Source organism: Saccopteryx leptura, chromosome 4, assembly GCF_036850995.1.
Source record: "Saccopteryx leptura isolate mSacLep1 chromosome 4, mSacLep1_pri_phased_curated, whole genome shotgun sequence".
Classification (NCBI taxonomy): domain Eukaryota; kingdom Metazoa; phylum Chordata; class Mammalia; order Chiroptera; family Emballonuridae; genus Saccopteryx; species Saccopteryx leptura.
Window position 1 is genome coordinate 203739883 of NC_089506.1, and position 26091 is coordinate 203765973.

Below are 26091 nucleotides of genomic sequence, written 5' to 3' on the forward strand. Positions count from 1 at the left end.
TGTTATTGAGACAGCCTCCGTAGGACAAAGTATTTTGAAGGACATGGATTTTTTTTACAGTAGTTTGCTGGTGGACTTCTGCCGTCACCATATATTGCTCGCCGGGGTGGGGATGGTTAGCAGGAAAGGAAACCCATGTATTCGCTGTTTGTTTCTTGTTCATATTTTCTGTAACCAGGTTGCATTCTCCAGGACTTTGCAACAGCTTCCTTTCTCCCTCTCCTAAAGGGGAAAACATGTGTTATCACACTGCTTTGTGCTTGGCAGAGGACACTACACTTCTCTGGTATCCACCTGCGTTTCTGGTTGAGATATACTTTAAATGAAGCACAGTGGCGACTTCCCCTTCAGAACATGGAGCCCTAAGCTGGGGCGGGGGGCGGAAATGGTAGTAACCTGGACACCTGCATTCTCGGAAATGAAGTAACCCACCTGGGTTCTCAATAAACAATAAATTGTAGTGTATTAACCTCCTAAGCAAAGCTACATAGCCAAGAGTTCGTCTCATCTTTCCAAGGGTTTCCCCATTGCTTCTGACGTATTATGGCAATATTCCATGAATAGCCATGCCAGGTTCACCCTGCTGTCTACTTTCACTCCACTGTGCCCTAAAGACTTTAATAATTGTGGAGCAAATGAACCAAGCAGTGGGATTTTATCCTAATAACAAAACATAATTTTATCTAGTCATATTGAGCTGCAGGCTGCATGAAATCAGAAACCCGCGTTACTATCAAACGTGTAAAAGAAGAAACTTCCTTTGCTCAAACACAGGTCCCTGGGAAAGAGCGCTGAGCACACAAATCAGGACACCTCACTGAGAGGGGCTGGGCTAGTGGCCGAAGCCAAGCCACCGTGGGCATCTGATTTCAGGCACGGCTCAGGACACTCAAGAGAATCTGACATTCTTGTTTTTTAGGGCAAAGGATTCCTTCTTCTTAGGGGACAAGCCACAGATGAGAAAGGCCTGGTCCCACATTACGCTGGGTAGAGTCTCTGGGGTGTCATCCCGTGGGGAGAAAAGTGATGGCACAGACCAAACCGAGACCAAATCCGCCAAACACAATGGGTTTATCGGGCTTGTCCGGGGTTATGGGAAGTCATCCAGTTCTGTCCTGTTCTAGCTGTGGTTTGATAACAGCGTATGCACGTGTGCGTTCAGCGTAATGCGTGTGTGTAATTAACATTCATCTCGTGAGTTATATGCCTTTAATTTTTAAAGTAACAAGTGCATATGGGGAAAAGATCAAATACGGGGAGCCAGTTGGTAAATCAGCCGCCCCCCATGCCAGTTTTCCTCCCAGAGACAACTACCAGGCGTATCCCTCCCAGATAAAGCTCTAAGCATGTTTGCATCTGTCTTCCTTATATAGTATTTTATTTTCATAATTTTGTTTATTTTCATTTTTAATAGAGAATCTATAAGGACCAACTTTCAAGTTACAAAAGAATATAAAGAATGTATAAAATGTTTTCTTCTAACCCAGTTTCTCTCCCTCGAAGCCGCACAGAGAACCAGTTCGTAAGGCATCCATCCAAAGACAGTGTGTGCACGTACTGTATTATGTGTGGTTCTCTTTGTATTTTCACATAAAAGGCGGCAAACTATGAACAGTGTACAGGCAGACCTTGTTTTTATTGCAATTACAGATGTTGCTTCTGTTTTATTTTGTTTTAACAAATTGAAGGGAAGATCCTCCACCAGCCAAAAGATTGCCCCTCTCTTTATTGTGATTCTTGCTTTATTGCAAAGGTCTGGAATCAAACTGCAATAGCTGTGAGGTATGCTTGTATTGATCTTGCTTTGTTCCCTTAGTATAGACAATCTTCTTCATTTTTTAATTTAAAAAATGTTTCCATTGATGAGAGAGAGAGAAGCATCAACTCATTGTTCCACTTAGTTGTCCCTTGTAGTTGTGTACTCATTGCTGTTTCTCGTATGTGTTCTGACCCGGGATGGAACCTGTGACCTTGGTTGCCTGGACAATACTCTATGCACTCAGCCAGCTGGCCAGAGCCTTCCTCATTCTTTTTTGTGGCTACACAGTATTTCATTGATTGGTTAAACCAGTGGTAGTCAACCTGGTCCCTACCGTCCACTAGTGGGCGTTCCAGCTTTCATGGTGGGCGGTAGCGGAGCAACCAAAGTATAAATAAATAGATAGATTTAACTATAGTAAGTTGTTTTATAAAGATTTATTCTGCCAAACTTGGCGAAAATCCAACATAAAGTACTTGGTAAGTCATTATTATTATATGCATTAACTTGCTGTAACTCTGCTTTATAAATTTTATAAAGTAAAGTTACTTCCCTACTTTATAAATCACCATTACTGTGGAACCGGTAGGCGGTTAGAAAATTTTACTACTGACAGAGATACAAAAGTGGGCGGTAGGTATAAAAAGGTTGACTACCCCTGGATTAAACCGTAACTTATTTACCAAGTCTCCTGTGCAGGATTTCTTAGGTTGTTTATTATGATATGCTACAGGGCTAGGGGAAGGGCGAAGCAAGTGAGGTGTCTAGGGTGCAGAATTTAAGGAGGCACACGCTCTCAGGGTCATGCAGATGCAGGGCCAGCACTGGCACAGACCCAAGAGTGAGGGCCGTCTTAAGTTTTGCACTCACTCCCTTATCCTGCTCCTAGCCCCGCTCTGCTCTTACAAAGAAGCTGCAATAAGAATTGCTGTTTGTACATTTCCCCCTCACACACATATTGTTGAGAAAATTCACTGGTGTTAAAATGTTGGGATCAAAGTGTACGTGGGTTTTGAAATTTGAATAAAGGAAACCTTTTACACTCCAGCCAACACTATAAGAGACAACCTGTTTCCCTCCACCCTGACCGACAAATTGTATTAGTAACACTCTTTGGTTGTTGCCAGTCGCTGGGTAGTGTGGCCAAGCTAACTGTTTAAGAGGTTGGACCTGAAATCATAGTCTTGCATCTCAGCTTAGAAAGCGTGGAGTTGCCATCGGCTCTCTCTCTCTTCCCCAGGGCGATCACCCTGCACCTGCTCTTGGCTCTGGCCTGGAGGCGGTGGGTGTACCCATTCCCATTCATAGCTGAGAACACCAGCTTCGGAGTCAGGCTGGGTTAATCCAGATGGGACCTGCATTTAGGGCTGCCAGCTTTAGCAAATAAAAATACAGGATTGCAAATACTGCATGGGGCATACTAATACTAAAATACTATGTTTGAAATTCCGTATAACTGGACAGCTTGTGTTTCGTCTAGCAGCCCTACCTGGGTTAGGATTCAGCGAGCATCTATCTCATAACCTGTGACCGTGAACAAGGGCCTCAGCTCTTCCTCGGCTCCCCTATCTGTATTATTACTTCTACTGCATCGATTTCTTGTAGGAGCAAATGAAGTCATCTGTGTAAAATAGTACTTAGCTTTGAACTGAGAACATACTAGGCGCTTCCAAACTGGAAGCTCTTTATATCACTCTGGCTTGGGCACTCCTCACTGCCCCCACCCTGTAGCTGACCTCTGGGCCTCACCCTGTCATCTCTTTGCCCAGGAAGGCTTCCTTCGCTTTTCAGCAGGCCCTGATTCCTCCCCAGCCTTCTGATTTGTTGCTGTGCTGTCTTCTCTGGGAGGGCTCTCTTACACCTCTCAACTGGGTGGGTTTCCCCACCCTGCGCCTCCGCCTCCGCAGGGCCCAATGCTTCTATTACACACCTTCACAACTCTCGCGATGCCTCACGGTCATTGCCTTTTTCCATGTGGGCCCCCCCCCCCTCAGCGCAGTCCCGTCTGGATTTGGAGCTCCATAAGAACAAAGATAACTCCTTTCCTTATGCTGGTGTGGCCATGACCTAGCACACAGTAGGACAGCAAATGTGTGCTGAACAAATAAATGCCTATGTGAATAGGAAAAAAATAAAAGGGCCACGAAGTAAACCTGACAAGCTCAGGTGAACCTTTCACAATGGCCTTGCAAATCCAGAGACCTAAAGTAACCACACAGGATGGGCAAAAATGAAAACTTTCTAACTAAAAGAAGTTCATGGTGGGCAGTTTTTGGGCAGATAAAAATATATATATTATGCTCACTTTGTTAAAGATGGCACTCACTTTGTTAAAGATGGTGCTGCCCACGTGGAGGCTCATCATCCAGGTGGTATTAATGTGTGTTGGGGGCGGGCTGTGGGCAGGCAGGATCCTCATAGCCTGGGGCTTGGTTCTAGGACTAAGCATTTCCCACCCTTTTTGATGTGGGGTGGTACAATCCCATCATGCCTCAGATAAGTGACATTGTATTAGAGACTTCCCTATTTTGTATATTGGATTAAAGGTTTTGATTTTTACACTATAAAATGGGGGCAGAATGGGAGTTTGTGCTCTTGGTTCCTGAGATTAGCATGAGAGAGCAGAGAGAGCACAGCAGAGAGCAGAGAAAGGCCACATGGAGGAGGCCAGGAGAAGCAGCCAAGATGGCGGAGTGTTGAGTGAGAAGCCAGTTTGTGCAGAGTTTGTGCAGGGAGAAGGAAGGAGATGGGGAACAGAGGTGAATAAGTCTGGTGAGCTAGAAACCTTTGATTCTAGGAAACTCGGATAAGTCAGTAGCTTTGTGAGCACTGAATGAGTGGGTTTTGGAGCCCAGTGTGTGTTTTTACTTGCCCGCCGGGTGCAAGCTAGGATTAAAGATGATGGCCTATCAGTTTTTGGCTCCATTGTTTCTTTACCGACTGTTCGAATCCAATGCGAACCTGCATGGGCCAGGTGGCTGTGATAGTGGCCCTGGCTACTGGCTTTACAGCAGTCATATCCTAGAGGGGTATTTTCCCTTAAACAAAGGTCAATACTTGCCTTAAGCCTGTCTGTTGTCTCTTTGCCTCTATGATAACATCCCTGATAATGTGTCTTTAAAAGGTTAGGGTAGGCCCCCCCCCCCCCCCCCGCAGGCACCTCACTGAGCAGGAATCAAGAAACCCCTTCATCGCCATCATTGTTATCATGTTAATTGCTGTTAACTGTCTTGTTCCCGCTCCTGTTAAAGAAGTTTCAGCCTGTACAGTTTTTACTTTTCATCCTGTCTCAGAGCCTGGCCTGCTTGGCCTTGCTTTCCCCCGCCTCCCTGCTCCACCAGTGGATTTCCTGGAGCCCCCTATGTCTTCCCCTTTGATTATAACGTAAAAAATAAGTGGTGAAACCACCATTTCCCAGAGCGTTTTCTCAATCCATTGAGACTGTGCTTCCTGGCAGTTGTTGACAGTTTGGCTCAAATAAACTCATAACAATTCTTACAGGTTTGGACATTTCTTATGTTGACAGCTAACTGAAGAAAAACCGCTCCTGTTCTTCCAGCCGTAGGATAATGGGGGCGTCTGAGATTTTGCCTTTGGCTTTGAAAGAGCAGGGACTGTACTTGGATTTTGAACTTGTAAAACTTCTATTAACTTTTCATTACGTTGCATATTTAAAATCCCAAATGAGAACAAAGATTTAGGGACATGGCCACTAGTGCCAGAGTTCAGATTATAAAATAGAATCTTAAAGTAATAGAGGCAGTCATACTAAATGAGACCTTTTCCTGCACCTGACCCCAGCTGCTCTAAACAGAAATGAATTGTGGCCACTCCTTCCCCCGAGGGGACTTGCCAGGACTTGTTAAATTGATATTCCATCATTATATATGTTCATATCTTATAATAGTGTGATAAGGTGCCAAGGAACTGTAAAACTTAGTATTAGCAACACCATTTTAACGAGGAAAAGTCAGGCTTCTTACCCCCTCCTTTCTATAGAGAATGGAAAGAGAAGAATGCAGGAGCTTCCTGGCTTACAAGGACAACTGGGTCATCTAGTCATAGTTTAGCTGATTTCTAGAATTCTCTGAAAGGGTGCCTGGGGCCACTTGCCACACAGAGCAAAGAAGAGAGAACTTATCTAAAAATCTTAATCAAGAATTCCTATACTTGACTCACCTTAAAGTCACGAGAGTAAAGTATACCTCTAGAGAAAGGGATCACAAGCCCCTCCTTACCCACCCCAACCAGGATGTGATTTGGTCTATAAAATCAGCCACAGAATTGTAGGGACTTTCTACATGGTTTGGGATTGTGCCCCGTGTAGCTAACCAGCTAATTAATAAACTCCTCAAAAATTCATCTGGACTTGGTGTCTCTATGTAACCCGCGGATTAAAGTACACTACTTTACAACAGTAGCACCAACGTTGGTCCTAGAGAACATAAATATTAGAGAGCTGATTACTTTGGGGGGGGGAGATAATTTATGGAAGACCTTGGCCAACAGTAACAAGTTCAGACATTGATGAGTATTTACATATTTTCTCCTCTCTGTTTTCATAGGCAGATAGGACAAAGCTTTAACATACTTACGTGGTTGTAAGGCCAGTAGCCGTGGCCACCATCATAGCCGCCTGGCCCATGCAGATTTACACTTGATTTGGACAGACGGTAATGAACCAAGGGAGCCAAGAACTGGTGGGCCATTAGCTTTAATACTAGCTTGTACCCGGCGGGCAAGAAATACACACAGTGGGAAAACACTTCCCTTTCCATTCAGGGCTCCCAAAGCCACTGACTTATCTGAGTTTCTTAGAATCAAAGGTTTCTACCTCACCAGCTTTATTCACCTCTGTGGGTCAAATAGGTTTGTAAATATGATGTATATGTTTGCTCGTTTATAGTTTGCATTGGATGTGGGAGACAGGCTGTAAGCAGGCAGGGTCGTTATAGCCTAAGGCTTAGTTTTAGTCTAAGGCTTTAGTTTTAAGACTAAGCTTTTCCCCACACCCTTGACTGTTGCATGATAGGGGGTGGTGCACTCTTATGAGGAATCCCATTATACCTCAGATAAGTGACTTTGTATCAGAGACTTCCTTGTTTGTATATCGGATTAAAGGTTTTGATTTCTTCACTATAAAATGGGGCAGACCAGGAGCTTGCTCTCTCGGTTCCTGAGATTAGCATTAGAGAAGGAGAACAGAGAAAGGCCACATGGAGGAGAGGAGAAGCAGCCAAGATGGCGGAGTGCTGAAGGAGAGAAGCCAGTTTGTGTAGAGTTTGTGCAGAGAGAAGGAGATGGGGAACAGAGGTGAATAAGGCTGGTGAGGTAGGAACCTTTGATTCTAGGAATCTTGGATAAGTCAGTGGCTTTGGGAGCCCTGAATGGAAAGGGAAGTGTTTTCCCACTGTGTGTATTTCTTGCCTGCCGGGTGCAAGCTAGGATTAAAGCTAATGGCCCACCAGTACTTGGCTTTGTTGTTTCATTACCGTCTGTCCGAATCAAATGTGAACCTGCACTGGCCAGGCAGCTGTGATGGTGGCCACGGCTACTGGCCATACAGTAGCTAAAAATAAATGAAAGTTGGCATAATTTTGAGGACAAGTGGATCAATCCACAGGAACGGTGGCAACTTAACCAAGTCTTTAAGAAACTGATGGAGATCATTAAGCTGAAAGCAAAGAATAATGACGTTGGAGATCTCTACCACAGCGTTAGCACGTGTGATTGAGTGGGAATAGGAGGAGCTCTGTCCTCGACAAATGGAGAATAATCATTCTTCATAAGCTCATATGGGATATTTGGAAAAACTGGCATATACTTGGCTGTCAGGGAAATCTCTCTTATGCTAATCTCTTTGTAGTCATAATTTCTGTGATGGTTTTGTATTTTCCTCTATTTCTTTCTCAAGTTATTTCTACCAGTTTCTGTTTTACCTCTGTCTATTTTATGACCATCTAGATGAATTCCTTTATTTGTTGCTTTCTGGTCTTTCTTAGCTGTGATTGCTTTTTAAAGAATGTTTTGCTTTCTTTTTAATTCATGATGGAAATGAAATGTTGGAGGTAATTTTTGTCTGCTAAGGCAACCTTTTTGAGGTGAGTTTTCATTATCCCTTGGGAAGCTGGGCTGCTGTTTTCCATCATTTTTCTTATGCTGTTATTTTCTTTTTAATTGAGAAAGATAGACAGGGTCACACACACAGGAAAGGAGAGAGATGAGAAGCATCTATTCAGTTGCAGCACCTTAGTTGTGCATTGATTGATTCTTATATGTGCCTTGGTTTGGGGGGCTCCAGCCCAGCCAGTGACCCCTTGCTCAAGCCAGTGACCTTGGGCTCAAGCCAGTGACCATGGGATCATGTCTATGACCCATGCTTAAGCCAGTGACCCTGTGCTCACACCGTTGACCTCAGGGTTTTGAACCTGGGTCCTCAACGTCCCAGGTCAACGCTCTATCCACTGCACTACCACCCGGTCAGGCTTTCTTATGCTATCATTGCATGATCCTGAGCGTATTCCACAGGATTAACGTGGTGCGGGACGTGTGTCCTTTCCCCACTTTGCTTTGCTCAGTAAGGCTGTGTAACATTTGAAACAGATGGGTGCACATCTATCATTTACTTGATAAATTACCTGACTCTCGAGTTGGAAGGGAAGAACTTGTGTCTTTGGCTCATAGGTCGCTCCCAGTAACTAAATCAGTATCTCATACATCGTCTGCACTCGGTAAATATTTGTTGAATAAATGAGCGCAGAGGGACTCAAAAAACAGATGTGGGATTGAGTTGGTCATTTGAAAAGCCGTTTATTAAAGTGTTAATGCATTATTATAGGAAGCATGGAAGCCAGGAATCTTTGGAGGAGGGTCCCTACACGCTTTACAACTCTAGCTAAATCATCTCCATACTGAATCCTGTGTGCCCCGGGGAGGTGGCGGGGTGGGGGGGGGGGAGTATGCTTAATATGAAGACACTGAGCCCTTGCACTTTAATACACCACTAATGGAGGGTAAAATACCTCTTTCTCTGTACGGAGGGCATTTGGTAAGATGCACGTACCAGTTGATCAAGCCATTCAGGTTCTAAGAACCTTTCCCATAAAGGTGCTCACACAGTCTGCAAGGCCATGTGTATGGTCTGAAAAGCTTTAACTTGGAACTGATGTTCAAAGCTGGGTCCACACACCGCAAGGATGCACACCGTGACCCATTGAGATGGGGGCAGAAATTTTTCAATGATTTATATTTATTTTTTATCTAAATAAAAGATAGAAATCAAGCTTTTCTAATATTTAATATTACAGTGACTCCACCCTCATTCAGCCAGTAACAGAGTCCGGTGGCCACTGAATTCCAGGGCATTCTGAGGGAAAGGCAAGTTCAACCCACGGTGGTAACGGTTCCCATCTCACTTGTTGATTTGTTTTCAGCATATGGTTACTCTTGTAGTTTGCATGTGCCCAGCTGAGTGGATTTGGAGGCGATTCCCTTGTATGTGTGTCAGTAAATGCGTAAACCACCTCAGCCGTTTCAGCACGTGACCCTCACTCTTCCAGGGAGGCCCTGGCGGAAGGAGCAGACCGCGGACCTGCAGCGGGTGCTCAGACGCCTGGACGGCGAGATCCCACTGGTCCTGGTCAGCGGCAACCACGACTTGGGCGACGCCCCCACCCCCGAGTCCGTCGCGGAGTTCCAGCAGACTTGGGGAGACGACTATTTCAGCTTCTGGGTCGGGGGCGTCCTGTTCCTCGTCCTCAACTCCCAGCTGCTGTACGATGCCTCCCGGTGCCCTGCCTTGAAGCAGGCCCAGGACCAGTGGCTGGACCAGCAGCTGAGCCTCGCGGGGCAGCGGAAGTGCCAGCACGCCGTGGTCTTCCAGCACATCCCCCTGTTCCTCCGGAGCATCGACGAGGAAGACGACTACTTCAACCTCACCAAGGCCGTGCGGAAGGAGATGGCGGACAAGTTCATCAGAGCAGGTAGCAGGGGCACCCCGGGTGTCTGGGCGGGAGGGTGGTCTGAAGAGGAGGCTTCCAGAGCCTTCTGCCCCTCTGCAGCCTGGCAAAGGGGGGAGGGGATGGTGCTTCAGGCCCAGCGCGTCTCTGATACTAGTCCTGTCGCTCACTGGCTGTGAGACCTTGCACAAGCCGCCTAGCCCTTCCGAGCTCAGTTTGCTCCTCTGTAAAATAGGAATAGCAGAAGTAGCTGTCACGGGCTGGTTGTGGGGACTGAAGGAGAAGAGGCTGTAAAGCATTCGAGCGCCCCCAGCCCACATGTGCTGAAGTGTGGTTGCTGCTCACAGCTGAGGATGGGGCCCTGCAGGGTGGGGGCCCCAGGGGGCAGGGTCTGAGTGTGACTTCTGTGCCCCGGAATAGAGAAGATGCCCGGGGCACCTTTTCTCAGTTCTCTGAGAGGCCGGAACTTACCCAAGAGCAGATGGTCTTTAAAAGCCAAGAGGACACTCGTTTAGGTGTACCCTGGGCAACCCTGGGGGAGGGGTGCTCATCGTCTGTCCTTCAGAGAGGACCGGGAGAGAGAGACGCACTTGCTGTGATCTTACATTAAACATTCTTTTTTTTTTTTTTTTTTTTTGGTATTTTTCTGAAGTTGGAAACGGGGAGACAGTCAGACAGACTCCCACATGCGCCCGACAGGGATCCACCCGGCATGCCCACCAGGGGGTGATGCTCTGCCCCTCTGGGGCGTCGCTCTGTTGCATCCAGAGCCATTCTAGCACCTGAGGCAGAGGCCACAGAGCCATCCCCAGTGCCTGGGCCATCCTCGCTCCAATGGAGCCTTGGCTGCGGGAGGGGAAGAGAGAGACAGAGAGGAAGGAGGGGGGGAGGGGGGGAGAAGCAGATGGGCGCTTCTCCTGTGTGCCCTGGCCGGGAATCAAACCCGGGACTCCTGCACACCAGGCCAACGCTCTACCACTGAGCCAACCGGCCAGGGCACATTAAACATTCTTAACTGGTCACGCATCTGCACGTGCGCACACACTCACACAAAGTGAAGATGAGCCCTTTGTAGAGATCTCAGCTTCTGGCGGTCTCCGTGTGGCACTAGCGACCTTTCCACTCCTGGTAGCTCCTGCAGCGTTCCTAACAACAGATGCTGTGATCTGAGCCAACCCCTGAGGGACCAGTACTTGGGAGGTTTTCCATTTTGACAACTGTTGTATCTCTTATTTTGGTCTCAGTGACCCCTTTAGATCTTTCCAGAGTGCACTTCATCAGACTTCTGTAAAATTTAAATTCGTTTGTTAGGGGGGAAGGAGAGGGAGGTGCCTAGCCAAGCAGCAATCATTCATTAGAATTTTAAAAACGCCTGACATTCTTCTCTTTATCTTTGAGCATTAAATGGGTTCATACTCACTTGTGAAAAGTACAATAGGCCCTTCTGTATTTTTGAGGCACTTTACAAAAAGCTGGCATAATTGGAGGCATTTTCTAACTGTTCCACGGAGATAAAGTTAGAAAACTCCTATTGAAAACCTTGAAATTCTGTGCCCTGCTTGCGTTGGTATAGAAAACCATTGTGATGACAAGGAAATAAAGTGTCAAGATAGCATCAGCACCAGCATGGAGACTGTTCTGTGACAGACAGGACTGTCAGAGGGGACATTCAATGCCTCTGAAGTGATTCCTTTCATATCAATGTTAAATGATGCAAATGCCATCCCCACGGCTGCTCCTTGTTCTCCATTCTTGTCAACCACAGTCTTGAGCTAGCGGGGTGTGGTTCCGGGTTTCCCACAGTAGGATGGAGCACACGCCCACCACGAGCACCCCCCACCCCACCCCCGCCGCCGATATTAAGACCTGTGGATACTTGTAGATCAGACGAGATCAGGCACGTTCAGGGTGGTATGGCCGTAGACGGATACTTGTAGAGAGAGAGCCCACAGCTCTACTGGGGCTTCCTCGGGGAAGCCTGCTGCCCACCCACCGGGAACTCCAGAGGGTGGCATCGTGTCTGGGATATCAGATATCGGGCCTCCGTGGCAGGCCTGCAGCCCTGCACGCTCAGGAAGGATCTGTTGTCACTCCCAGAGCTGGTCTGTGTCTTGGAGGTAGACTCCACTTGCCCTGGCTCACCAAATCTCATATCTACCACCGGAATGCCAAGTAAATAATTTAGGGCAGGACCAAAACCCTCTGTCAGCCCCAGCAGCGCAGTCTCTTCCCAAAGGCAGAGTGACGTGGGACACCAAATTATAACCAGGCGGTTCTTTGGTAGGCACGGGCAGCGCAGGGAGCTAGATTTCTTATTCCACTCTGACTGGCTTCAGGCTCTGGAACCCTGATGGGCTGTCTCCAGCAGGGCCTCCTTGCCCGGGAAGACGCTGATCTGTCCTGTGCCTTTAGTTCTGCCTTCTCAGTATCTCTCCAGGCTGTCCCCTCCTGTAGGCCGCCATTGTGTCTCCTCTGGGACATCACGTCAGCTCTGAGCTGGTGACCCTGCCCCTTCTTCCCCATTCCAGCCCACCTTCCCCTAGCAGCCAGAGGGGCATGGAGCCCCACAGCCTCCACCCATCTGAGCCCCTCACCCCAGGATAAGGCCAGCCCCTCTCCCTTCCCCATCATCGCTGCCTCATCCACTGCACCTGGCCAACGCCTGCTCGACTCTTGACGCCGTCAGTGTGAGATGCCCCGGCCCCACCCCACCGCTCAGCCTCCCTTGATCCCAGAGGATTTGTACGTCTGGACTTGCCTGAATCCCCCACTGGACTCAGCTCCTTGAACACAGAGACACTGTCTGGTCACCCCTGTGTTCAGGAGCCTGACTCGGGTCCCAGCGCGTGATAAAGCCCTCATCGACGTTTGCGGATGAAGGAAGGACTGAAGCCGACTCCCTCAGGCACCGACCGCCAACAGCTCGTCTGTTTGGCACCGTTGTAAGCCAGGCACAGAGCACAGCAAGGCCATGCTTTCCAGAGCTCCAGACACAGCCCTTCCGTGGGGTGTCCGGCTCTCAGCACACGTCACACGGCCTCCACGGCCCTTGTGCCTCCTTCTGCTCCGACCCACATGCTGGCTCTCCGGGTTCACTGAGCAGTCAGTGTTTCTCTTTACAGTTCCCTCCCCCTTCCCACCAGGCACCACCTTCGTGTCTGAGAAGGTGTCCTCTTCTTGGCTGCTGGCCTTAGGATCTCCACCTAGACCAGCTTGCAAAGGAAACCAGAGCGATGGGTGCCCTTCCTGCAGTCAGCTGCCAGTTTTAGTGGCTTAATCAAACCAGGCCCTTTGCTCAACAGCCTTTCAAACAGAGCAAACCACGGGCACCACCAGGAAGAGATCGGATCAGGTGTGGACACGACTCTGGCAGACTGCGTGACCTGCGTGGTCTGGGAGCGCAGGCGGGTGGGCGGTCACGGGGAAGGTCTGCACCTGGGACTCAGCAATGCAGGAGGTTACCCGGCAATGTGACTTGAACTCATTTTGGAAAGCCTGAAGTTCGAATGACATTCTGTAAAATTAATTAACTTAAAGACCACGATAAAATTGGGGGCGATGGTGGCAGATGGTATTCAGTACTGCCTCAGCTTCTCCCCCACGGCCACATCCCTCCCTAATACTGTTTCAGTGTCACTTATCTCCCCGCGTTAAAATGCCAGCGCTCAAAAACATGTCAAAAGCTCATCCCAATATCCAGGGTAGCTTTTAATTATGATAATTGTGTTGTTATAAAATATCCTTTTAAAGAGCACATCCCTCCTCAAACCACCTTGGAGGTAAAACCCAGTTTCCTTCCAGCAAGCTTAATGAATAATTCTGAGTCATTGTGTGGGATGAATAAATGATTTAATCGTGAACATCAACAATCATCTCCCATTGTGGCATTAATTTCTAAATGGGACGAGGAAGAGGAGGAGGAGGGTGCTACTATGTAACAGGCTGCGGGGAGTGTGGGGATGCGGTCTCACGCCAAAGCTGCACAGCTCAGGTTTCCCTAGAAACAGATGTGTTCTGTTTCTCTTTCTGAAGCTCAATAAAAAAACCCTTCTTTGTATGATAGAAGACGTTGTCAATAGCCCGTACAAATAAACAGTTACGGGGCAGGGACAGATGCACAGACGCGCAGCGGCCCCCGCCCGATACTCTGTCTTCTTTTTGGCTCTGCCTGCAGACAGTCCATTTCATCACATCCAAGGGACGTCGAAACTGGTTTTCCCCTTAACTCACCTGACACCTGGCTGGAGTTGCAGAGACAGATAGCAGATGATGAAATCTTGGTTGAACCAGGCATTGTCTCTGTTACTCGTGCCTTTTTCAGCTGGTTCATATGTGGCCCAGCTAATGTGGAGTCCAGTGGAAAAACCTCAGTCTTAAAGACAACAGTCTCACTCTTTAGCTGTTGGCCTTGATGTCTCAATCCCTTTTCTTTGTCCCTCTCTGAGCAGAGTTTTAACAGGGGTCCCCAAACTTTTTACACAGGGGGCCAGTTCACTGTCCCTCAGACCGTTGGAGGGCTGCCACATACAGTGCTCCTCTCACTGACCACCAATGAAAGAGGTGCCCCTTCCGAAGTGCGGCGGGGGCCGGATAATTGGCCTCAGGGGGCTGCATGTGGCCTGCGGGCTGTAGTTTGGGGACGCCTGGTTTAGAACTTGCAGTAGAGAGCCCAGAGTGAATTTGGCAATTATGAAAAATCCCAATAAATTGGCCTGTCCTGCAAAAAGTTAATGAGTAAGTTCATTATTCTAGTTCGGTCTTTAGTATTTATGCTTTTTAAAAAACCAAAGAAAGAGATCTCTTAGCCCAAGGTTATGGTTTTAGAATTTCTAAGTTTTAGAGAACAAAAAGGTTAGGTTTTCAGGATTCACTTTATAAGAAAAATAAAACATCAAATCGTACTCTAACATTTTAGGGCATTGTATTGAAATTATTTTATATCCTGGTTTTTCTCAGGAAGTGAGATCCCAGCTTTATTCACCTATGTAAGCCCGGCCCCTAGCCACGGTGGTCGCATAATAGCTCGTCAACAAACAAATATTAAGTGGAATTGATTTAAACTTGATGCAAATCTATTTATCAGCAGAATCACAGGTAACGCCCATATTACCTGTGCATTGGTGTTGACCAGCTGACTTTTGGATGGGAAATGCCTTACCTAGAGCAGGAGTGAGCAAGCTTGCAAACTTTTTGTGCGGAGGGTCAGAAATGTTGGACTACAGCCTCCGCAGCCACTACTCAGCTCTGCCTGTGCAGCACGGATGCAGCCACAGAGGGTGCATAAGCAGTGGGCGTGGCTGTGTGCAGGAAACTCTATGTACAGAAACAGGTGGTGGGCTGGCAGACTGCAGCTTCCTCACCCTTGGTGTAGAGAAATGTTCCCTTTACAGTGTGACGCTCTTGCTCTCCACACTGTCCACACTGTGCATGTGTCCAGTTCCAGGCTGTTTCTGGTGACTTCCCTGTGACAACTGACTCCCCAGAACGAAGCGCAGGTTCCTGAGTGGAGGCTGTGCCTGGCTGAGGCACGTTCTATCAGAGGACCATGACGTTATTGGAAGTGGAAGGGTGTATATGGGCAATCTAACACTTGAGTGTTTATTGCAGCATGAATGAGGAAAAATATAACGAGTTCATCAACATGAAGGAGAATATTGGGTAAATCATAGTATGCGCAGTATGCAGGTGAGGCAGAGCTTGTGAAGGTGGCGCAGGGTGACATGTGCATGCCGGCAGGGTGGGTGACGTCATGTCACACCAAGGGTGAGCACACAGGCTCTGACTTCGGACAGACCTGGATTCAGATCCTTCGGTGCGACTCCCCGGAGAGGTAGCTCCACATGAGCTGCTGAACGTCTTTCTGCCTTCGTCCCCTCACTCCCAACCTCACGGGGTTGGTGTGACAGTCAAATAGAGCGAGGCGTCATCGTATAAACGCACCAGGCACACTCCCTGCAGCATAGTGTGTGCTTGAGAAAGCGTTGTTTGTGGTTCTACGCTGCGAGCACCCAGCAGGCAAACATTTGCTGTGGTGGGGCTGGACTTCTCACCCCGGGGTGCTGGCGAGAATCTCCAGGCCAGGAGAGGCATGCGTGCTGTGTGCTAACATAACCTTAATAACGGAAACAGGAAGGAATTAGCAACTCTTCATCATACAAACTACAGTAAGTAAAGCTAGCCCAAAAACCTCTTGGCTCCCAGGAAGATAGAGTCACAGGGAATCTGAGATTTTTCAGGGTGGATGAGGAATGTATTTTATTTTTAGCTTTATCTAAAGTGTGTATTCGTTTAAAAGGTTGGAAAGGACTGTACTAGGTGGAACATTCCTGTGGAATCTAGTGATAGAATTTGACTCTGTTTATTTGTTTAAAGCACATACCTCGCCAATGAGTGTGTTAACAAACACACCTTTGAATGTGGAACTTCATAGCCCTATTTCCCTGAATCTAGCAAACGCGTTCACAAGGAAATGGCTATCATCTTAGGATGCCCGCTGTTTAAAGTGCGTCATAAAAATCATCTTACTCATTTCTTTTTTAAACCAATTTTCAAATGAGACCTCACAGACAGGCCTTTTTTTTTTTAAGCATGTGTAGAATCAGGAGTTTCTGGGGGCACATCATCTTTAAGACTTTTTTACCCTCTTTCACTTATTTTTTGTGATTCGGTCTTGAGTTCATTTTCCCAGTCAGGTCACCATAAAACAGCATGCGTTAGTCACTTGAAGTCGGTGTTTCGTTCTTTAAGAATCCAGATAGAAGACCAACTGCAGAAGCTGCATCTGTGCAAAGCAATTGGCTGCGTTTCACACTTTGGAGGTATCCTTAACAGTTGGGCTAATTAAAGCTAAAAGCAAGTCCCGGCGGTAAATATTTATAAATTGAGACTCTAGCATGTGTAAACATGTGCTGCTAGTTCCCAGAGTTAAGGCGACATCCATTCCTTCGACAGAGAGTTTGGGCCTGGCGCTGGGCAGCGAGGTCAGGAGTGGACGAAACAGAGAGCGGTCCTTCTCTGGGCTCACAGATCCGCTCTTACGCTAAAAATAGAAAATCCTGCTGAAAACCCCATTGCAACATTTCGAAAAGGAGCCACAAGAGCGTGAGAAACAGTGGTGTCTGTTTATCAAGTCAAAATATTATATTCTCTCTTTTTAGGCCATGTTTTAAAAACAGCAACTAGTGTAATTTTCAAACGAGCAGTGGGATTCCTGTGTCGAACTGAAATGTCCCTCGCTTAGCTGACCACTCTTACTTCCTGTCCTGGCTCGGGGTGTTTCACATAATTTACTGGACTTGTTTTCACTCACGAGGCATTCGCCCCCACTGTGTCCAGCAGTGTCCGTGCACACTTAGAACATCGCTACATAAAATACGCAAGAAATCACTTTACTTTCATTTTTCTGTTTCACGTAACAAAAATGTTTACATATTGATGGTTCACTTGGAAGAAAAAGAATGGCACCCGTGTGGGAACAGCCTCCTACTGCAGAGGTGGCTCTTTGGGCCCCTGGTCGCAGCCCCGAGGGTGTTTGACCCTGTCTGCGGCATAGGTGGGGACCAAGCACGCTCTGGGAAGGAGCAGAGGCACTCCGCGTCCATCTTAAATTGAAATATAGACACATAAGAGGAAGGAAAAGAATTTTGTAAGTATCTCCTTTATGTAAGGTGCTATCCTGTGCACTGTTGGGAGTCCTGGGAGGCCTTCCTGGCAGTGACGTTGCCCAGGCAGAAGGGACCTTGCCCGGAGCAGGCGTGCTGCTGCCTTGGCCACGAGCCTCCAGCTGCGCACCCTGCGTAGGTGCGGGCCTGTGCTTCTTCCTCCCTCTGGGGGACTGTGACCTCACTTCCTCGGTGGTACCGCTGAAGGGAGATACCTAATAGTGCAGTTTTTCTCCTGGAAAAGACAAGCAATTAAGACTTTTGAGAGCCATGGCTCATGTTCAGTTTTATTACTCACGTTATTGTCGGCGGCTGGCCTCATTGTCACGGCAGCCTGCACAACAGCCCTACAAGAGGCTGGTGCTCTCTGCACTTCACTGACAAGCAAGCCCAAGTCCTAGAGGCTGAATCGCTTGTCCAGGTCACAGAGCCTAAGCAGGGATAGCAGCAACTTGGGTTTTGTGGGGATCAGACGCGGCCACCCAGCACCTTGCCGCATTGTCTGGGGCCTGTTAATGCTCAGTAATGGTGGTGCTGTTAACATTATCCATCTTGCTGTCTTCGTTGGCATTATAAAAATATTTAAATGACAGCATTAGAAAAATTGATGTGTAAGAAACATAATTTCTCCTTTTCTCTCAGTTCATGCCTCTGGTCCACAGCTTGGTTGCCTAAACTTGAATCAAGTCTTTGTGGGCATGTTCTCTGTTGCTCCTCTGCCCACCACACTGGGGTGGCATGTCCCAGAGACAACCCCGTGATGTGCCACCAGTGGGTACTAAAAACCACGGGGTAGCCAGCTTCCCCAACCGTTAGTTCTACTCCATAGACATTTAAAATGCAATTAAAATATACTGATATTAATAACATAATTACTACGTGTTGAATACTATACTGCAGGTACTGTTCTGATTTTACAGACAAGGAAACTGAGGCACGGAGAGAGCAGTCAGCTTACCAGATTCACTCAGTGGGGAAGGGGCAGAGCCGGGCTCAGCTCGAGGGCTCTGGCTCTGGGGCCTGGCGTCTTCCCCACGTTGCCGTCAGGGTAACAAGTGGAGTGTGCCCTGGGCGTGGGCGTCCACAGCAAGATGCGAGGGGCCGGGCCAGTTGGTGTTGGGGCAGGTCCCATCTTCTCACCCACCACGTCCGCCTCCCCCCGGCCCCGCCTGAGGGGCTGTCTCAGAGAAGGAGCTGCCTCAGCCAGACCCCGAGGCTTAGACCGAGACTGTCTCGAGGGGTCTGCAGAGTGAGGGTCCAGGGAGTCCACTGGGCGTGACCGCCCCCTCCGGCCTCGGCAAGCAGCGATTTTTCGTTTAGAGTGAGCTTCGTCTCGTTCTTTCCCCTTGATTGTGTGAGTGGTGCCTGCCGAGGGCGAAGATGCTGTCTCTGTGGTTTCTGTCGGAACGGGGAGGGTTTTCCACCACCCCACAGACTCCAACGGGCTCCCCGGGGCGCCCAGTGCAGCTGCGCTCTTATCTGAGGATCATGGGCGCCTGCAAAAGCACACTTAAAAAGTGGCACCCAAGGCACTGGCCGGGTAGGTGAGGTGGTTAGAGCATCATCCTGACTCAGCAAGGTTGTGGGTTTGATCCCCGGTCAGGACACCTACAACGATCAACCAACGAGTGCATCAATAAGTGGAACAGCAACAAATTGATCCCCCCCCCCCCATCTTCCTCTCTCTTTAAAAATCAGTAAATTAAAAAATAAATAAAAAGAAATAGGGACTGTAGCTCATAGAAAATAGTGGTAAAAAATTGGCCTGACCTGTGGTGGTGCAGTGGATAAAGCATCGACCTGGAAATGCTGAGGTCGCCGGTTCAAATCCCTGGGCTTGCCTGGTCAAAGCACATATGGGAGTTGATGCTTCCAGCTCCTCCCCCCTGTCTCTCTCTCCTCTCTCTCTCTGTCTCTCTTTCTCTCTCTCTCTCTCTCCTCTCTAAAAAAAAAAAAATGAATAAATAAAACAAAAATTAAAAAAAAAAATTAAAAAAAAAAAAAAAAAAGAAAATAGTGGTAAAATAAAAATAAAGGTTGAGGCCCTGGCCGGTTGGCTCAGCGGTAGAGCGTCGGCCTAGCGTGCGGAGGACCCGGGTTCGATTCCCGGCCAGGGCACACAGGAGAAGCGCCCATTTGCTTCTCCACCCCTCCGCCGCGCTTTCCTCTCTGTCTCTCTCTTCCCCTCCCGCAGCCAAGGCTCCATTGGAGCAAGGATGGCCCGGGCGCTGGGGATGGCTCCTCGGCCTCTGCCCCAGGCGCTAGAGTGGCTCTGGTCGCAATATGGCGACGCCCAGGATGGGCAGAGCATCGCCCCCTGGTGGGCAGAGCGCCGCCCCATGGTGGGCGTGCCGGGTGGATCCCGGTCGGGCGCATGCGGGAGTCTGTCTGACTGTCTCTCCCTGTTTCCAGCTTCAGAAAAATTAAAAAAAAAAAAAAAAAAAAAAATAAAGGTTGATTTGAGACATTATCTTGATAAAAGAGACATATTATGGCAACTAGTTTATTTCAACTTGATAAAGTGTTGGTTGTTGCTGCAAATATGCACCAACTATTAGAGTGAACAAAGCGTAAATCACAGGTCGACTTGGTTTCCTCGGCCACAGTCGGAAAGACTGGTCTGACAGTGGCCTGCGCTTTGCCTGTGGTGCGGGCAGCAGGTCACTGAGGGTCACTGTCGGAAGAGAAACACTGTTTTCAGGTTCGTCAGTTTTCCTAAGGATCTCTTTCGGAATCCGTCAATAATCTGATTATTTCCCTTCTCGGGAACTAATGTGTGTGTTTTCTCTGCCAGAGCTTTATTTGTCAATGACTTCCCTGTAATTCCACAGTTCCCCAGCGTCGCTTTCTTAGCTTTATGAAATCCGGCGCCTTTAGTGTGATTTGTGGTCTGCCTGGTCATGCAGGGTGGGGGTGTTTTGAGGAGGCAGCTCGGTTTGTAAGCAATCCGTCCGTGAGTGTTTTTCTTGTTATTGAGAAGTTCCTTTTCATACAACTGAAACCATATCCGCGAGCATTTGAGAGGCGTAAGTGTATGTCATACGTAGTACTATCTCCTGTCATTTTAACCACAAACCACAGATAACTTCTACTACCTAGACACAACACACACTCATTGAACTCTTTACATTATTGGACATTTAGGCTGTTTCCTCTTTTGTTCTGTGATAAATACTACTGCCTTGAACTCTTCATGCACGAACAAGCCCAAAATGTGAAACAAAAATACTTGTGCATCATTTTCTAACCTTATTATAAAACAGACTGCAGTTGGTCTTGGTAAGACCTGAGGTGACGAGAATAATCATGTTTTGTGGAAGACGTTCTGCATTTTCACTGGAAGGGTTATTGGCGCTCTTGCTGCTGGGATGGGGTACTTTGTTATTGTTACATTCACCTCTACATTTGTGAACAAGTAATGTGCATCATGTCTGCATTTGAAACTAGGGAACTGAGATAAGTAACCATCAATCCTATCCTCAAGAAACTCAGCCTAGAGGAAAAGTCAGAAAAGGAACCAGAGACTTCCCAGCAACCTACAAGTCTTAGATTGGGGATTTATGACACTTCAGAGAATATTTTTAAATATTTAAACTCCTCTCTCTATAAGGCACGTTTGAAGGTATGTATGTCATTAGTAGCTATTTAGTAGCAATTTAGTAGCTATTTATTGGGTAGGGGCATGGCTTCTCTGCAGAGTGTGTGCATAGTGTCCTACTGGCCTCTACATCAAGGACATTTCATCCCTCCTTCCTGTCTTCTTCCTTCATTGTTTGTTTTCTTCCTTACAACCTTTATTTCATGGTTGTGTCTGCATGAAATGACTCCGTCAAGTGTTTGCCTTGGGTGCATGCATGTTTTTGGTTAATTCAGTAGATTTGGAATTGCCTAACCTGTGCCAAGCCCTGGTATCATGGCAAAAACGACTTCCAGGGTAAAGGTATCTTTCTGGGGTGGGTGACTCACCAGGATATGGAAGCATTGTGACTGGTGCCCAACTTCCTGTCTTCGGGTCAGAGTTACAGAACTGCTCTTCTTAACCTTGTCAAGGCCACTGACCCTCTGGCCAGAGGTGTCTGTTCCTCATAAAGATAGAGCCAGCTGCCTCTGGGACAACAGGGAGCCGTCAAAAGGGGACTTTGTAATTGTATAAAAATTATGTAATTATAATTTTTTCTTTTTTAAAAACTGTGAAAGTGGATTTTACAAGATGTTAATATTTGTTATCTGTGGGTGGTGAGAATACAAATGTAATATTACTTTTTCAGTAAGAATATTCAGGACTCACGTAAATATTCTAAATTCCTCAAAAGATGAAAAAAGAATAATGAAAAAAAAACCCTTTAATGAGGTCAAGGTCGGGGGTTGGCAGCCTGTTTCTGCAAAGGGCCAGATAGTACATATTTCAGACTTTGTGGGCCAGAGGCAAAGTTGAGAATATTACATTGGTACTTGTATAAACCTAAATGTAGACATTTAATAATGTAAGAAGCATTATTAATTCATATTCCTTATAAGCAAACAGACAATGGGGCTGTGATTTGCTGACCCCTGGTCTGCGTACTTAAGATCAATCATTTTTGACACTTGTATTTAAGGATAGCAGTTACAGAGCCATCAGTTTTCAGAAATGTATGCCACTTAGCACTCTCCATACTCAGACTCATCCAGCCACAAGTGAAAGGCTAACACCGGAGGGAGGGAAAGACCGTCTTGCGTTTCTGGTTGACCATGCGTGTTTCAAGCATTTTAGTACCTCACCCTCTTCCTCTGAAGTGCACGGTGTGTTTCTCACCTCCAGATTGCCTCCGAGTTGTCGTGTCGAAGTGGCCTAAGGTTACTAAGCCATCCTCCCCTCTGCCGCGGCATGCCTTGGGTCCGTGCCTTGGTCCCGCTGGACACATAATTCTTCAGAAAGCAATTTCACAAGCACTAGAAAGGGATGTGCAGAAGATCACTGGCCAAACAGCACTTCCGTGGAATCCTACTGAATCCCACCCCATCAGGGAAATGTCCTGGGACCTCTTGGACAGCAGGCGGCTCTATTATTTTGAAAGAGCTTCCGAAGGCCAGCTTACATAGTTTTCAAAAACAGATTATTGGTCACGCATAAAGAGTGACTGTTCTAAAATGTCCAGGGTAGTGTTAATTCCTTCTGGCTGTACTCCAACCCCAGCTCAGAGAATAGGGAGTTTATCATCTCATGTAGATAGCAGGGTGGGTGGTCCAGGCTGTCTCCTGGGCTCACTCAGGGACCAGGATCTTGTTGTGATTCTACCCCACCCAGTCCCCATGTGGCCCTTCCCTTACGTTGGACCTTCTCCGGTGGCTGCCACAGCTCTGGACATCACGTTCAGACCTGACGGCTCTCAGAGGCAGAAAAAGGGACATTTTAAAAGAAACAGACCCTGTCCCAGGACCCGCCAGCGGGCACCCTCCCTGTTCAGACCTGGGCCACAAGCCTTACCCCACCCTCAAGTGTCCCTAGGAAGAGAATGACCACAGCTGTCCCAACCCTGGTTCCTGGTTCTGGGGATGAAGTCCCCCCCCCCCCGCCCCCTAGAGCAGGACGTTTCCCTGAACAAAATCAGGATTCTTTTAGCAAAGAGAGAAAAGGTGTGAAACTGGGAAGCAACCAGCATTTCTCCCAGTGTCAGAAGCATTGTGTGCCCTCCCCTCGCCCACCCTCCCGCAGGGCCAGGAAAGAGCCTGTGCTGACGGTGTAAACATGTCATCTCGGGACTCACAGCAACGCCATGGGGGATCTATTATCATACCTTTCCTAAAACTGAGGAAATGGATGTTCAGGGGGGGAAAGCAGCTTGTCGGGAAGCATTTAAGTAGCAGACGGGATTCAAAATCAGTGCCCGTTCCCCTCTCTCAGACTTCCGCACATCGGGAGGCCCCATGTTACTCACAAGAGGGTAACGCTTAAGGAACGTGGTAATTCTTTGGCAATATCAGATAATACCGGGACTCCCTGTTCCTTAGATAATATTGGCAAAGAGGAGAGATTTGAGTTTGTCCTCCAGGCCACCTACTAAAAATATAGCCTATGAGTTGCCATAAGTTTTATCTACCTGTTCATCTATCCATTCATTTACCCAACAGTCATTTTTGGGAGCAGTAGCTCTCTGCTGTTCACTTTGGAGAAAGATATTCAGTTCAATAGATTTGGTCTCTGCCCTCCTAGACCAGTGGGAGACACCCAGGTGGGAACACGAAATCACAAGACAAAAGCAGAGGGATGTTCAAGGGTGAGGAGGAAGGAGAATCAGCTTGGTCCAGCTTGGCCAGGGATGTCTTCCCTGCGGAGAGGAGCAAGCAGGGTCTTGAAGGGTGAATAAGAGTTCGTCAGGCAGATGCGGGCAGGAGGAGGGCATTCAAGACGCAGGGCCGAGCAGGGGCTGAGGCCGGTGCTGGCACGGAAGCTGCTCAGTGACCAGAGTAGGGCTCAGGTGTTCGATGACACGGGACCAGAACCAAATCCAGACCCAAAGGTGACGGGGAGGTGTGGAAAAGCTTTCCGTGGGTAAGTGGGGCAGTCGGGCCTTGCATTTTAGAAAGACAACCTTGCTCCGTCTGTCCAGGATGCACTTTCTCGTCCTTCCTTCCTGGGTTTTGTCTGGGGCTGCAGCAGCGTGTCAGGCTGAAAGCACGGGTCTCCAGGCCTGGTTACAGCCACATGTGACCACGTGGCCCAGTCCTGGAATTTAGCAAGTCGGGCTGCCAGAAAGCTCTTTATTGGCTTTATCTCGCTCCTTTTTGCTTGGAACTTGTTCACAATGCCTGGAAGCCCTGCAGCCACCGTGCAGTCGTGAGGACAAAGCCACAAGCTGAGGATGGCAGAGCAGAAACACAGGAGGAGCCCGGATCTTACTGAAGTCCTTAAGCAGCTGCGCCCCGGCTGCCTGCCTCTTCTTTCTCCGGGGTGGAGCAGTGATCATAAATGAACACAAACACAGCCTTTACTGGCGTTAGCCACTGAGGGCCGGATGTCCTGACCCATGTGGGATGGAAAGGAGGGCGGACTAGAAGGCAGGAGGCGAGGAGACCGGGCAGCCACCCAAGATTGCCCTGAGGACGGAGCGCAGAGAGGGCGACGGGCAGGCTCCGGCAGAGCAACCAGCAGGACCCCTGGCCCAGGAGGGTGAAGCGAGTCTGGAGTGAGTCCTCATTATCTGGCGATTGTGCCTGCTGGCCCAGGGCGGGAGGGGGGGGTGACCACAGAGGAGGAGCAGGCACTGGGGCAAAGGAAGGGCGTGGAGGAGGATTCCAAGGATATCAGGGGGCGAGGTCCTCGAAGCAGCCCAAGAACGGACTGGGCTGGGAAATGATTCGGAATCACGGGCAGGTGGAGTGGCTGAGGTCATGACAGAGGCTGTGGTCATCCAGCGAGCAGGGAAGGTCACCTTCAAGAGGGCCGTTGGGAAGCTTGCTGACGTGGCGTGTGCCGTGCTCTGTCAGGAACCTCTGCCTGCTTAGTCTTCCTGTCCCCGTTACTAGCATGAACCTACTTCCCGACTTCCACGCCTGCAGCCCTCCCTCCTGGGACCTCCCTGGCGAGCTCCGGCCAGACCCAGAGCCCTTTCTTCCCTGGTAAATTTCATCTTCAGCACTGCAGAGCTCTGCCTTCCGTGACTTGCTGCCACCCCTGTCTACCTCCCTGCAGTATTTTTGGACAGATTTCCAATTTGATACATGAACATGCCATCAGTCAAAACAATCTTTTTAATGAGCCTCTTGTCCTGACAGCTGTGTTTAAGATAGGCCATGGGAAACGGGTGATGGAAATCTAGAAAATTGTCCATTCTGGATGGACACCTTAATGTGTCCCCACGCTCCATCTCCTAAAGAGGAGATTATGAATAGCGAAAAAGATGTAATTTGTGCAAATGAAAAAAAGATCTCTAAGATACTTAGGAAAGGCTGAAAGGAAGGTATAATTATCGAGCACCACCGAGCACGTCACACGCAGCTTCCTGCGGCGTGACCTTGGGCACAGCTCTGAGTCTCCTTTGAACTACTCCAGACCCCAGGGGTGGTTGATGTCATTCCTACCTGCAAACGAGGAAACTGAGTCTCAGAGGGGATGATGGGCATGCCACACTCACACAGCTCGGCCGTGGCAGGCTGAGTTTCAAGCTTGTGTCCCCCGACCCCCACCCTAAGCTGCCTCTGCCTTTCTGGCAGCCAAATATCAACCTAACAAAATACTGCCCTCCTCCGGCATGCGCACCCAGGTCATCAGGAAGGGGACAATTAAATGTGAAAGTCAGGCACAGCCTCCCACGGAGAAGAAAATACGGGGGAGTGAGTGAAGGTTGCAGGAAGGAGTGCCTGGCTGGCGGGGAAGCCTGGCTGCGCTGGGGTCACAGCCCCCCGCCCCCGGGCCCCGCAGAGGGATTCTTTCCCAGCGACACCACTCTCTTCCCAGGATCTGGGGAGAGGCTTTCTCCACAGCAGGGTAGGCTGGTGCGCTTGATCACTAGCGGGTGCGGTGGTAGAAGCAGAAACGTCGCGTTGCAAACAGGAGCTGGGCTTGTCTGGCCGCCTTCCAGCATTGGTGTGGAGACCCTGCCCTGGCTCTCCCCATCTGCTCCTCTTCGGAACGTTTGCTGCAGAACCACTTCCGTCCTGATGAGGCTGAAAACGCCAGCCCTGATCCACTTCTCTGCCCTCACGGATTGTAGTTTTGTTTGATTGCTTGTTT

The 26091-nt window shown here is 48.5% G+C and overlaps 1 protein-coding gene across 2 annotated transcripts in view; it reads left to right on the top strand.

The window, feature by feature from the left end:
* CPPED1 (calcineurin like phosphoesterase domain containing 1) overlaps window positions 1-26091 on the top strand; it is a 127440-nt gene that overhangs the window by 78779 nt on the left and 22570 nt on the right. Inside the window, exon 3 of one of the 2 annotated variants that reach the window (XM_066382591.1) lies at window positions 9319-9741. The exons of the other annotated variant lie outside the window; for it this stretch is intronic. Within the exon in view, the coding sequence (XP_066238688.1) occupies window positions 9319-9741 (423 nt within the window). The remainder of the gene's footprint in view (window positions 1-9318; window positions 9742-26091) is intronic. 2 annotated transcript variants of the gene reach the window in all.